The sequence below is a fragment of the Elaeis guineensis genome, chromosome 13 (assembly GCF_000442705.2).
Source record: "Elaeis guineensis isolate ETL-2024a chromosome 13, EG11, whole genome shotgun sequence".
NCBI lineage: Eukaryota > Viridiplantae > Streptophyta > Magnoliopsida > Arecales > Arecaceae > Elaeis > Elaeis guineensis.
The window spans coordinates 53,071,288-53,084,718 of record NC_026005.2 but is presented as its reverse complement, the minus strand read 5'-3'; the positions used below and the strand labels follow the sequence as shown (position 1 = coordinate 53,084,718).

The window sequence follows — 13,431 nt, the reverse complement described above, 5'->3', positions numbered from 1 at the left end:
CAATAGCTTATTCTAGATCCATCATGAGAAAAAAATTTGCTTTATTCTAAATTAGGGAATAACATCATTTTATTCTCGATGGACTTCGCAAATTTTCAACTAAACATAAAATTGGAATAGAGGCCGTGAATAGGTATTTTAAAAAATTTATATTCCTATTTCAGAAATATGGTTTTGACTACCAAACACTATTTAATTCAAAATATTTTTGGTAGAATCATTTTTATTTTAATAATTCAAAATATTTTATACCAAAAATAATTCAATATATATATATAATAATAATAATAATAATAATAATTATTATTTTTTTAATTTGCTGTCCCTTTTTTTTAAACCTTTTCTGTATCTCCGAGCTCTATTGCTTGTGCCCTCGATACTACCTGACGGTCAAGACGAGTCAGCACAATTTAACGCTTTACACAGGTCCCTCTATCCCATTCAAACAGAAGATCTGGTACTCCTGCAATCTCTGCCATCCAATTGGTGTTTCCAGATCCGTCTGCCATCCAACGGTCGGTCGAGATGAACCTTCTCAACCACAGGATTCCCTAGCCCACGGCATAATAATATATACACATTCGCGTACGCCGACCCCAAAAAAATATTTTTCGTGTAACCCATCTCGCTACCGATCCCCCCCCCCCTCCTTTCCTCGGCTTCCTCTCTGTTTCAGAATAATCCCTACCTTATTTCCCCCACTTATTATTATCATTATTATTATTAATTATTTTATTTTCTTTCTAATTCCTCCCCAATTTTTTTTCAAATCGATCGCGGGAGCGACATCCCCCCGCCAGAAAAACCCCTTCCTCTCCCCAGATCTGATGGCTTTTCACGTCGCTTGCCCCGTTACTTGGTCTTCTCCTTCTCTCTCGAGCTCTCCTGCGTCTCAGTTCTTATCTCACTCTCTTTCTCGCTCTCTTTGGTTGGCAGCCGTAGGATTTGCTACTGCGAGCTCGGATTCCCGGCGGAGCTGCGGAGCGAGAAGGCAAGGGCGGAGTTCTTGGAGGAGGTCGAGGCGCTCGAGGAGTTCCTGCGGGATCCGTGGACGGTGAGGGCCGATGGGGGCTCCCCCGTGGCCAGCGTCCGGGTGCTGGTCCCCCGGGTTGTGCAACAGCTGGCCCCGCCGCCGGGGGCGGAGGGTGGGGAAGGCGGCGGCCGGGAGGAGGCCAACCGCTCGGCGATGCAGCGGCAGGCGGTGGTCGCATCGCTGGCGGCCGAGGATTATGTCCGGAGATTGGAGGCTGCGGGTGCCGCGGTGAGTGCGGTTCTCTCTCTTCTACCTCTTGCTGTTCTCTCTTTTCTACCTCTTGGTTTGATTTCTGTTAGGGTTTTCACGCTCTTGTTGTTGCTTCTAAAAAAAAAGAAGTTTTAGCTATTTTTGTCAATTGGATCGGCTGTTGGTTTGGTCATACCTCGTGATACCTGGAGTTCGGGTTTGAGAAACATAAACATGCTTTACTGAAGCGGATCTTCAAGTCCAATTGTATAAATTTCTTTCTTATGATTCATGCAGAATTTACTTAAGCATGCTGCTGACAACTTTCCGTTACTTATTTTCTCTTGTTCTGGTAAGCACAGCTTTGGTACTAATGTTAGCAGGAGCATATGTGGGATTGTGATTGCAGAATATGACAGAATTTTGGACATATTATTTATGATCCACTAGTTTGAACTACCCTTGTTTGAATTGAAATGGTTGCGCGCTAATGTTGTACCAATACACCACCTACTTTATATCGACTTTCAACACTTTGTTTTGTAAACTAGATCAAAATAAAGCTTCTTTGTGTGGATGTAACAGTTCTGGATTGGTACCTGATATCAACGCATGCAGGGTACATGTCATGCTCATAGTCACTTGTCAAACATTTCTGAATTTTGATGGATCCTATCTCCATACATTGAGCTTATTTAGAGGGTCTAAAGCTTGTTAGTTAAATTTTACATGCTACCACTGGTACATTATCATTTCCTCTCAAGCATACCAACTTCAGGCAATGCATTTTTGACCTCATGCGAAGTCTAGTGTTATAGCAGATGACTTTAGCAACATTTGGGTTCATATACGTTATCAGTTTAATGGGATCCTTGGTCACATTCTGTTTGGGATATCTCGAATTGTTCAAATTGTTGTATGTTTAGTTAAAATGCTCTTGATGTGTCCTTTTCTGTATTTCCATAACTCTAGTGGTATCTGGCATTAAGTGCATGAATTAAAAAACTTTGTATGGAAAAAAATCTTGTGCATTGTGCCATAAGTCTAGTTTCCAATTTGACTTAAAATAAGAATGTCATACACTTGATAACATCATGCTTTGTGAAGTATGAACTTCAATTTCCTTTAGGTGTGGAAGGGAGGCTATGACACATCTTCAGTTGTGGACACCATGCAGAATTCGATATGTCATAGACATAAGCAAATAGCTGGAACAAGCAACAGAGTTTATCTGCGTTGATAATTGGAGGACAAGTTAGTGGCACTGCTTCATCTGTATAGATATGAAACATCATGGAACAATGTAATAGCCTGCACCAAAACATAAAACTCCAAGTCAAAGGTGAAATATTGCTGTTTAGAATAAGATCACTTCTCATTAAAAATTTCGACCAGTCTTCCATCTTGGCTAAGAACGGTCCCAATTCCTAGATGTGGTGCATCCCACTCCACAACAAACAACTTCTCAAAATCTGGCTGTTAGCAGGAACTGGTGCTTCTATCCTCAAAGTTTTGATCTGTTCAAAGTCTCTTTGTGAAGAATTTGACCACTCGAAACTGTTTTGCTTCAAGCATTCAGTCATATGGCATGAATAAAGCTGAAATTCCTTATGAACTTTCTATAAAATGTGGCTGATCCTCAAGAACTTCGAATTTCTTTGATTGATTGAGGAGTTGGCCACTCTTTAATGGTGCACACTTTTCTAGGGTTTGATTTCAATCCATTTGCTAATATAATAGATCCTGGAAACACAACTTCATTGCACAAGACAGAGCATTTCTTTAAGTTTATAAAGAGCTTCTCCTTATGGTGTACCTCTAAAGCTTGGTGAACTGAATCAAATGCTCCTCTTTGGTTTGACCATACATTAAAATGTCAACAATGACAAATGATTTCAAGGCTTTAGTACTATAGACATAGCCCTCATAAATATACTCGGTTCAAGGCCGAACAGCATCACTAACCACTTATAGAGCCCATCTGGTGTTTTGAATGTACTCTTCCATTCATTACTGCTCCTCAATCTGATTTGGTGATAACCACTTTTCAAATCAATTTTAGAAAATACTCTCAATCCAGCCAATTGATTGGGCACGTCTTCAAGATGAGGAATGGGAAATCAATATTTGATGGTGATTTTGTCAAAAGCACGATTGTCCACATACATCCTTGAAGAATCATCCTTTTTATTAGCGAGTAAGGTTGGATAAGTACATGGATTTTTGCTTTCACACATTGAACTTTGGGCAAGAAAATTGTCAACCTATCTTTGCATTTTAGTTCATTGCATAGGCAACATTCGATAAGCTGGTAGATTTGGTAAAGATGCTTTTGGAACCAAATAATGGCATGTTAAATTCTCCTCATTCACAGTAAACCTCATGGAAAATCATCACAAATCAGCTCCTCAAACTCTGTTAACAATTGCTGAATTTCAACAGGATGTTCATGTGATTCTCCAATCTGGTCACCTTTTACCAGTTTGCTAACCAAAGCATACATAACTCCTATTTATCTACTTTACTGATAAAAATCCATTAACCTTGCTGCCTATAGAATAACAAGCAGCTTCTTTGTTAACCTCTTCCTCAAGAGGATGCGAGGTATACTTCTTATTATATCTATTAAATGGATAAGTATTTGGCTTAGTATGATGATCCATGTCATGATCATATAACCATGGTCTGCCAAAAGAATATGACCAGCATCCCTTGGCACAATATCACACAAAGCTTCATCATCTAGATCACCACCCATAGTAAATTTGACCAAGCATTGGGATGTAGCTGGTATCTCATTTCCCTTTTTAAGCCACCTGATTTTGTAGGGAAGGATGCTTCTCAATAGGCAACTTTAGCTTTTCCACTGCATCTTTTGAAATAACATTCTCCATGCTTTTCCTATTAATAATTAGATTGTACACCTTGCCAGCACAAAGAGCATGTGTTTGGAGAATGCTACACCACCGCTAATCTTCCCCTTCTTTGATTGTTGTTATCATCACTCTTCAGATCACCGGAGCTCCCTTTGAACTGGATAAACATGAACTTCTTCATTCTCGCCAACATATTCATCATAAAAAGGTTCTAGAGCCTCCTCGACTTCTTCAAACTCAGCAAGGTTCACCCTTTTTTGTGGACAAGTATAAGAGTTGTGTTCCATTTCACCATAAGTGAAACACTGAATTTTTGATCCATTGCCCTCTTTAAAAGCATGAGGACCAGAATTGTTTTGTTTGTGCATCATATTGCACTACATTCTTGCTTTTCCTTATCACTCTTATCAATAGTTGCTATGGTCTCCCAACTTGCTTTGTTGGTTGTGAGTTGTGACAAGTCCTGGACCACTCTGCTGGGCTTTTGATTATTCCGAGTGCCCTGAATAGCACTAATGCTACTCTGTAAGCTGCCATCAGTCCTACCATACATTGGTCTTCTTGCACTGTAATGCAAGATTCGTTTTTCAGCCATTAAAACATGTGGTTGAGCACCTTCAAGATTAAATAAATGTACCACTCCCATTAATCTCTAACAGATTAATTCAAACCATCGAGGTAATTGGAAGTTATTTGCGTATTTATCTTATTTAACAACCCCTAATAGAAGGGTTATGGAACTTTGAAGTATATTCCCCTATTGGCATACTATTTTGTTTCAGTAAATGAAATTTCTGATACAATTTCATTGCATAATCAGCCGGCAAAAATTACCTCGTCATCTTCGCTTTCCTGTGTTCCCAATTGCAGATATTTGTCTTGTCTTGTATGCTACTTTTCAACTCTCTTCCGCCATTGAAGTACAGTGCCCTTCAATTTAAGCTTCACAAACAGCACCGGCCTATTTTTTTGCATTGGTTTCCATTCAAAATAATTCTCTAGGTTAGTTTCCCAATCTGAATAATCTTCTACACACAGCTTTCCCAGAAAATCAGCAAGTTCTATCTTGGTTCCACAACTACATAAGTCAAGGGCATGTACTAACTGCTCTTCTAGTCTACCTTGTACTGGATGACTTATTGGTCTGGTATCATGAAAGAGGTTTTCATTTCTTTCATCATCAGTTTCATCCTCAAGACCACCTTCCAGCATGTCTAATGGATCATGTCACCCTCAGGATTCTCCATTTAGGCTCCCACATGTTCGTGCCACTATAAAGATTGTATAACCCACGATAAGTCTTCAATCATGTGTCACATCTCAGCTAATTCTATTTGTTGGATTTGATTTCCTCTTCTACGGCCTCAACCGCTTTCAGCCATGGCTTATAAACAAAATCCTAATGCAACCTTAGGATAATTTGGCTCTGATATCAGTTGGTGTAGTGCCTGAAGTAAAGACAGTCAGTGGACAGCCAAAAGGGACTAAAATTCAGCAATATTGGAATAGGAACAAGAATGATCAATTTGAGGGTTTGTAACCCACTAACATCTGAAACAAGAATAGGACTGTTGCTCAATTAGAGTCTAGAAGACTTTATACTTGGGTTACAGTACCTCTCAAATCTCAACTCTTGATAACAAATAACCCCATCTAATCTTAGACATCCATGCTCATTAGAAGTCGCACGCCAGTCACATGATCACTTATGCAATTAGAGACATAACTACTGACCACACACTAAAATAGGGTAAGAAAAGAACATATTAAAAGTAGCTAATTGGACAAACTTCTTGGATGCTCTTCCATTAGAAAGGGAGAGGGGAGAGCAAGGAAGTGCTTGCCGCAATATGGATCATGCTGCTAGCTTGTCGCAGCCCACAGTATGACATCGTGTGAGCTTTGGATGACAGTGGACTGGGGAAAGGAGAGGTATGGGAGCCCTTGGTATGGCAGGGGCATTGAACCTAATCACCTCTTTAGCTTCCTTCTTCCTCTTTGGGGTTTGTTGTAACCCAATCTGAGTTAGACAGATTAGCGGTTTGATTTGGAGTCCAGCAAGCTAGGCTAGATGGCTTCCTAGCGTAACTAAGCAGCCCAGGCAGGCACCCATAACACTGGGTGTGTGCCCATGTTTTGAGCTGTCTTGGTTGCCCTAGGGATCTAGGCCTAGCTAGGCACCTAGGTGCCTAGGCGGGCACTGTGACAACATTGGTTGTCCTTTGCCAATAAATAGCTCACTTTCTCATATTTTTATGTGAAAGTCATGGTGGGCTAATTGGATCTGTAATCTACATCCTTTATTGTCGTATAAACATTGTAAAATACTTAGTGCTAACATTGGTTAATGGTGGATATTTTCCATGTTCAGGAAATCCCCTTTGCCTTGTTGTTTGTAAACTTTTGTTAGTGCTGACTTTGATACATAGGCTACAGTTTCCCTAACAGTTATAATTTTGATTTTTATGCATTTAGGACTATGCAAATCATGATGAGTGGTTTGAATTATCTGCTTGAGTGACTCATCGTTAGCTATCATAACATGGTTAGTTATGTTATTGGAACAGTATAGGCATCGCCATGTATAAAAGAGCAAGCAATCAGAAAAACTAAATAAGAAAGATACTGATGATTTTCTTATAAGTAAACTCCCTATTTATAATGTTCTGTTCCTTTTGCAGCTAGTCCTAAAATGATGGCTATTGACACGCCTTTGAATAAGGGAACCTGTCTCAACCCATTGTTACTTGCATTTTTTGCTCCCAGTGTTCACTACAATCAAGATTCTGCTATTGCTTCATGGACATATCTTGGATTCATGCTCTTGCAATTCTTAATTTAACTAGTGCTTATTTATTTGCCATCTCTGATTTGTATTTCAACTACTTTTTGTGAGGTGATTGTGCTGAATTATTCTTTGCCAATTATATCTCTTTGTTTCTTGGTGAACTCTTTGCTTTGACAACCATTTTTACAAGGCAAAGCTTGCTTTACTTTCTGGAAAGGCTGTAGATTCCTGATCTTGGATATATCTCTGCTGGTTGAAAGTAGTTTTGAATTGTGTTATGGTGACATCAAACACTTGGATGCCTATGGTGTTTAGTTTCCTTTGATAGTTTGGTGAAATGTTAAGCTTACTAAAATTATGTTGGTTATTGATTTTATACTTTTGCCTTTTCCCCTTAATCTTTTATTGTTAAGAAATATTGTGTAACAAACGAAAAATAAAAAGAGATATATCTTCATTTAGAAGAAGTATATGGATATGCTTCTTTTCTCTCTCAGAAGGCACCAGGACAGGGAGCTAGCCGTCTTGTTATAGAAGATCAAAACTTTTCCACTGCCAAGGTTACGTGCAGAATATGCTTTTCAGGAGAAAATGAAGGCAGCATAAAAGCTACGAAGATGCTCTCTTGCAAAATCTGCAGCAAGAAGTACCATAGGAGTTGCTTGAAACGTTGGGCTGAACATAGAGGTTTCTGGTTCTAGACTTCAAACTTGGCAATTTGTTTTGATACTTCCATTGCTAAACATATTCTCTTTGCAGATCTTTTTCATTGGAATTCATGGGCTTGCCCCTCTTGCCGCATTTGTGAGGTTAGTACTCTTCTTGCACAGATTAAGGAACACCAAGATGTCCTTCAGAGCAAAATTGTATACAATGATACATTTATGCATTGTTCCAACCTTCTTACATAATTTGTATTTGGCCTGCATCACTTTGTAATGAATCAAAGTTATTAAAAACGCAAGGCACATCGAGGTGCAAAGGGTGCCAGAAGCCTAAGCGCAAGGTGCAAGCGTGCGCCTGAGCAAGGCGAGGTGCTCATTTATTGAAAATAAGATGAAATATGCATATTATGTAAAATTATATATTTTCAAACTACAATAAAAATATCATTAATATTAAAATGCAATCTCATTAAAGTTTCAACACAAAACATGTAGCATACGAACATTCAAGCAAAATATTGTTCACAATAAGCACACAACAACAAAATAAAAATCACACTAATACAAGTATATAACTAAGTAGTCTAAAATCTTAGTTAAAAGTTCTAGCTAATCTCGTAATAAACAAGCAGTAGATGTAATCTCCTAATAGTCCTCATCATCATCGATAATAAGATCTTCTTCTTCATTAGACTTGTGATCTTCAATGTCTTGCTCTTCTTCTGAGTCCTCTAACTCTTCATCTGCAAGTTCTGATTTTGATGCTCTAGGCCTTGAGAGTAAAGACCCCCCTCTTGATGAAGAAGTATTCGTACTAATTCGTGTGCGATATGTTGGCTCATCAACTCCAGCAGCCCTAGCAACAGCATCCCAAGTCAAATCATCATCATCATACACCAACTTTATCATCAGAATCCCCATCCATTCTTCCCACCAACCACTCATTACTATTATCAATGTCCTTCAAAGAAATACGATCAACGGTATCACGCCTATTATATTGGCACCCCAAGGCTCTATTGTATTTTGCAAATACCAAATCATTCAAGCATTGTTGAGCAAGTCTATTCCTCTTTTTGCTATGAAGCTGCAAGAATAAAAAAATAAAATTATTTGATAATATAACTATATCCAATCTAGAACATCTTAAAGCTATCACATATAATAATAATAGAGTTACTTAGTACTTACATGTGAAAACACACTCTAATTTCTTTCACAACCGCTAGCACTACAAGCGAGGCTAAGAACTCTTACTGCAAACTTTTGCAATTTTGGAGTTGAAGATCCATATGCAACCCACCACTTAGCTGTTGATTAAACAAGTGTCAAAGTGTTTTTAAATTACAAATATAAACAAGTGTACAACTAAATCTATAAAGCAAAATAAACTAATTTATTCACCTGGTGATTGTCTTCCTTTGCCTAGCAGCCATGGGTATTCCAAAAAGGCCTTAGGCACTTTTATATTTGTTCAGCTCATCTGTAATCTTATCCTGCACTTCAACACTTGGAACTAGCCTTTGTATACATTTATATAGGCCATCCATCACTTCTTTATCTTGCTCAATATTGGAGTTTTCATAAAAGAACTCAGAGTTCAAATAATGGCCAGCTACGTGCAAAGGACGATGTAGTTGAGATTCCCACCGAGCATCAATAATTTTAAAGACCTCCTTGTACCTTTCTTCTCTACCATTGAAAGACTTGGTAATAGTTTCTTTTGCCTATCCATAGCCTCATAGATATATCCCATATGAGGTTTTTTCTCCCCATCCACCAATCGAAGGACACGAACAAGAGGGCCAGACAACTTAAGGATATAAATAATGCTAGTCTAAAATGTAGGCATCAAAATAGTACAATTGCTGTCTTGGTAGCTGACTCTTTTGCCCAAGGTTTGGAGTTTCACTCTTCAGAATTGAACATCTTCCTCAAGTTGTTCTTCTGATTATGTATTGATTGAAGAGTGATGAAGGCAGTTGTAAATCTAGTTTTAGCTGGTTTAAGCAGCTTTCTTTGCCCTGTGAAACTCATCATCAAGTTCACAATGCTCGTTTTGCTATAGATGTACCTATTGAAAAAAATTACCCTCTTCAATGCTTTTTTAATTGCTGGAATTTCAGCAATATCCTCCAACATCGAGTCAATACAATGGGCAGCACATGATGACCAATATAAATTTGGCTTCTTTGCCTCCAACAATCTCCCTGTTCAAAATTTAGAAATTTGAATATTAAATTACAATTATACTAAACAATTTCTTAAAACTTAAAGATGGAAAAGTTATTCAAATTGAATTCTACCTGCAGCTACATAATTAGAGGCATTGTCGGTTATCATTTGAATGACATTTGCTTCTCCAATTTGCTCCACCATGTCATCAAGCAATTTGAATAAGAGATTTTCACTCTTCACAGTATGGGAAGCATTAACAGATTTGATGAATACTGATCTTTTAGGAGAGTTCACTAAAAAGTTGATTGTCTTTCTTTGCAATCTCATCCTTCCAACCGTCTGACATAATCGAGCATCCATTTCTTGCCTACTCTTCTTGGTGGCCCTTCATCAAATCTCTAGTATGCTCAACTTCTGTTTTTAACAAAAGGACCCTAACCTCATGATAACTTGAAGGTTTCATGCTAGGACCAAATTATCCAATTGCTTCAATTGCAATAGCAAAGCTTGGATAATTCACGGCATTAAATGGAATGCCGGCATCATACGTCCACCTAGCCAACTCTCTACAAGTCTTGTCTCTTAATTCTTTTTTACAAATTTCATTGAATGTAGTTTGCTTCTCTTTGCCTTTTTTTCTGCTTTGAGCAACCATTTCTGCATTAGGAGGAAAATACAAGTCTATAGGACCCTTCTCTCTTGGTTTCTTTGAGCTAGGTGCCTTGCTACTAGCCATAAAACTTCTGTTTGTACCACCACTTCTTTTACTAGAGGACCAACCACCTGAATTTCATCTTCTTCGTCAATACCATAGTCTTCCATATCATCAAAATTAGGCAACAAATTACCTTATTTCTTTTCCTCTGCTTTCCTTAACATATAATCTTTAATCTCTTCACAAATATGTGGTAGACATTTTTGGCAACCTCTAGCATTTCGAAACCCTCTAACTACATGTTGTTTTGCCCGACAAATCCCTCCTTTAGTCATTTTTCCACAAAAATTACAAATAATATTATTTTTGCTTTTGCCTGTTGGGTCAGCCAAATGTGCATACTTCCATGCTGGGTCTTTTTAAGATGATCCATGGCTTTCAGAATCCATTTTAACCTCCTAAAATAAGTGCCAAACAATGATAACGAAATCAACCCCCCCAAAAAAACAAAATTCTATTACACACACTGTGGGTTATGTGACCCCCCCCCAAAAAAAAGATAAGAAAAAGAAGAATGTAACAAAAAAAAAATTGCTGTGTCACAAAACCGGATGAACAGTAAACGATCCAAAAAAAATTCCCTGTAGACTGGTAAAAAAAAATACTGTAAATGAAAAAAGAATGTTACTGTAGATGAAAAGTAAACGACAAAAAAAAGTTTCCTGTATACTGATTAAAAAAATATTGTAGATGAAAAAAAAGGGAACATTACTATTAATGAACGGTAAAGAACGTTCCCGAAAGTCCGAACAATGGGGAATGTCGGCCCAAAAAAAAAGGGAATGGTAAAGGCTAAAGAGGTCGGTCACGGTGAAAGAAGAAGGAAAGAAGAGAGATCACGGGAACGATAAGAACGTCGCCTCAAAAAAAAAAAAAGAGAGCAGGGACCGTGGGTCTTCGATCGGCGAAAGAAGGAAAGAAGAGAAAGAAGAAGGAAAGAAAAGGAAAGAAGAAAATAAAGAAAATATCTGATGGGTGGGGTCATCGGTCAGCGGCAGTGGGTCTTTGATCAGCAATCGTGGGCCTCGGTTGTGTCAATCGACGAGTGTATCCTCTCCTCTCATGGTTGAGGCCGTGCTCCGATGGCTGTGGGTCTTCGATCGGCGATCGTGGGTCTCGACGAGTGGGCTCTCTTCTTTGGTGGCTGGAGCGGTGCTCTAATGGATGTGGATCTTCGATTGGCGACCATGACTGGGTTTCACTTTTTTTTCCTTTTTCGTGTTTGTCTGACTTCTCAAAATGTTGCCTTATTTCCCTCCTAAGATTAACAGCCACTGCCTCAGGCGCACCTCTGGAGTTTAGGTCAGGTGCGCGTCTCTGGAGTTTAGGTCAGGTGCGTGCCTCAAGCGCCTAAGCGACGCTTCAGCCACCTCGCCTCGCCTGAGGGGGCAAGAGTCGCAGAGACCCTCGCCTCGAGCCTCTTGCGTCTCAGGCGCACCTTTAACAACCTTGTAATGACTCTTAAGCAGATATGTACATACACACACATAGGGGTGGCAATTTTTGACATGACACCTGAACACGACACGAAACCAACATGAAAAATGCGGGATTGGGTTGGGCTTATGTGGGTTTGGGTCGAAAATGGGTTGACACGATTGCAACCTGCAAAATTCATGCGTGTTCGTGGGTTAACCCGCAAACCTGGATCCAGCCCGCCTAACCCGTTTAATAGTTTTGTAAAAGTTTTAAAAGATAAGGTTATTTTTGGAAAACTTTAAGATAACCTTAACTCCACAAAATAAAAACATAGCAAACACACTCTCAAACTTATTCCTTCTAAGCCGTTTCTCTCTCTCTCTCTCTCTCTCAAACTTAAACACAAACACACCTTCCTCCATAGCCATAAGTTATGGTAAGAACTGTTTAATGTTGTGTAATTTTAATGTTGTATAAGAACTGTTTATGGATTTTTCATGGTTATGTTAGTATGGATGGAAGGATTTTTCATGTTGTTTTGTTGCTAGTTGTATACTTGTATTATTATATTGTTTGCATTATTATTAAATTTATTAAAATAGATATTTTTTTTTTGTAATTTCATAATCATGTCATAAACGGGTCGTGTTCGTGTCAACCTGACACGACCCATTTAATAATCGTGTTTATGCGGGTGACCTATTTATTAAGCAGGTCGTGTGCGGATTGCAAATCTTGACTTGTTTAATAAACGGGTAGTGTTCGGATTTAGCTTATGCAGGTTCGTTTCAAAAATGGGTTGACCAGTTTATGACCCCTGAACACATGAATTGCTAGCCCCACACACACAGATTCATATTGGCTTTTCATATTTACTTATGGTTGTCTTAAAGAGCACATTTTACCAATATTTTAAGGATCTGGACCCAGTTAATTCCTACATGTCAGAATATGAGATAGACAAGAGTAATATTTGCAGATGCTATGTATCTGGGCCCATTGATCATGTAATTACAAACTCGTGTTTGTTGAATGGTTAGATCACTGCCTAGTGTGTCTGGTTTTAGCAAGGATTTGATTGCATGGAAGTTGATTTGGAATCTACTTATCATGCAAATGGTTTGCCAAGGTTTTTTTGTGTATGAGTAGCTTATTACCCTTCTAATTTCTTGCACATTGTTTTGGAAAGTGAGACTGGCCAAATTATTTGTAGTCGCTTTGCTACCCTACAGATGGCCAAATGAAGCTTTGTTCCACCTTGTTTGCCCAACCTTACCATGTTGATCATGAAGTCATAAGTCTGATTATGTTTGACCATTTTACATTATGTTTGATTTCCTTACCTTTCTAAAGTCATGTTCTATAGTGTCACATACCTATGGTTGGAAATCATTTTGCCTAGCAATCATCTATACAATACATTAAAGTGCATCCTTGCACTCTCCCTGCGTGCCACCTGGCATGCGTTGATGTGTCACCACATGTCAGCTTTTTTTCTTCTCTTCCTTCTTGGCTTCAGACCTTTCCCTAGTCTTCTCGAAGCTCCCCAAACCCTCACGGATGCCAAC

The 13,431-nt window shown here is 38.7% G+C and overlaps 1 protein-coding gene across 4 annotated transcripts in view; it reads left to right on the top strand.

The window, feature by feature from the left end:
- The first annotated feature begins 625 nt into the window (after positions 1 to 625).
- LOC105033142 (uncharacterized) overlaps positions 626 to 13,431 on the top strand; it is a 62,829-nt gene continuing 50,023 nt past the window's right edge. For 3 of the 4 annotated variants that reach the window (XM_010907819.4, XM_073247298.1, XM_010907818.4), the window contains exons 1-4: positions 626 to 859; positions 937 to 1,261; positions 7,384 to 7,573; positions 7,646 to 7,695. In XM_010907819.4, the coding sequence (XP_010906121.1) occupies positions 828 to 859; positions 937 to 1,261; positions 7,384 to 7,573; positions 7,646 to 7,695 (597 nt within the window). In that variant the 5' untranslated portion in view covers positions 626 to 827. The remainder of the gene's footprint in view (positions 860 to 936; positions 1,262 to 7,383; positions 7,574 to 7,645; positions 7,696 to 13,431) is intronic. The other variant, XM_073247299.1, reaches the window with a different exon arrangement.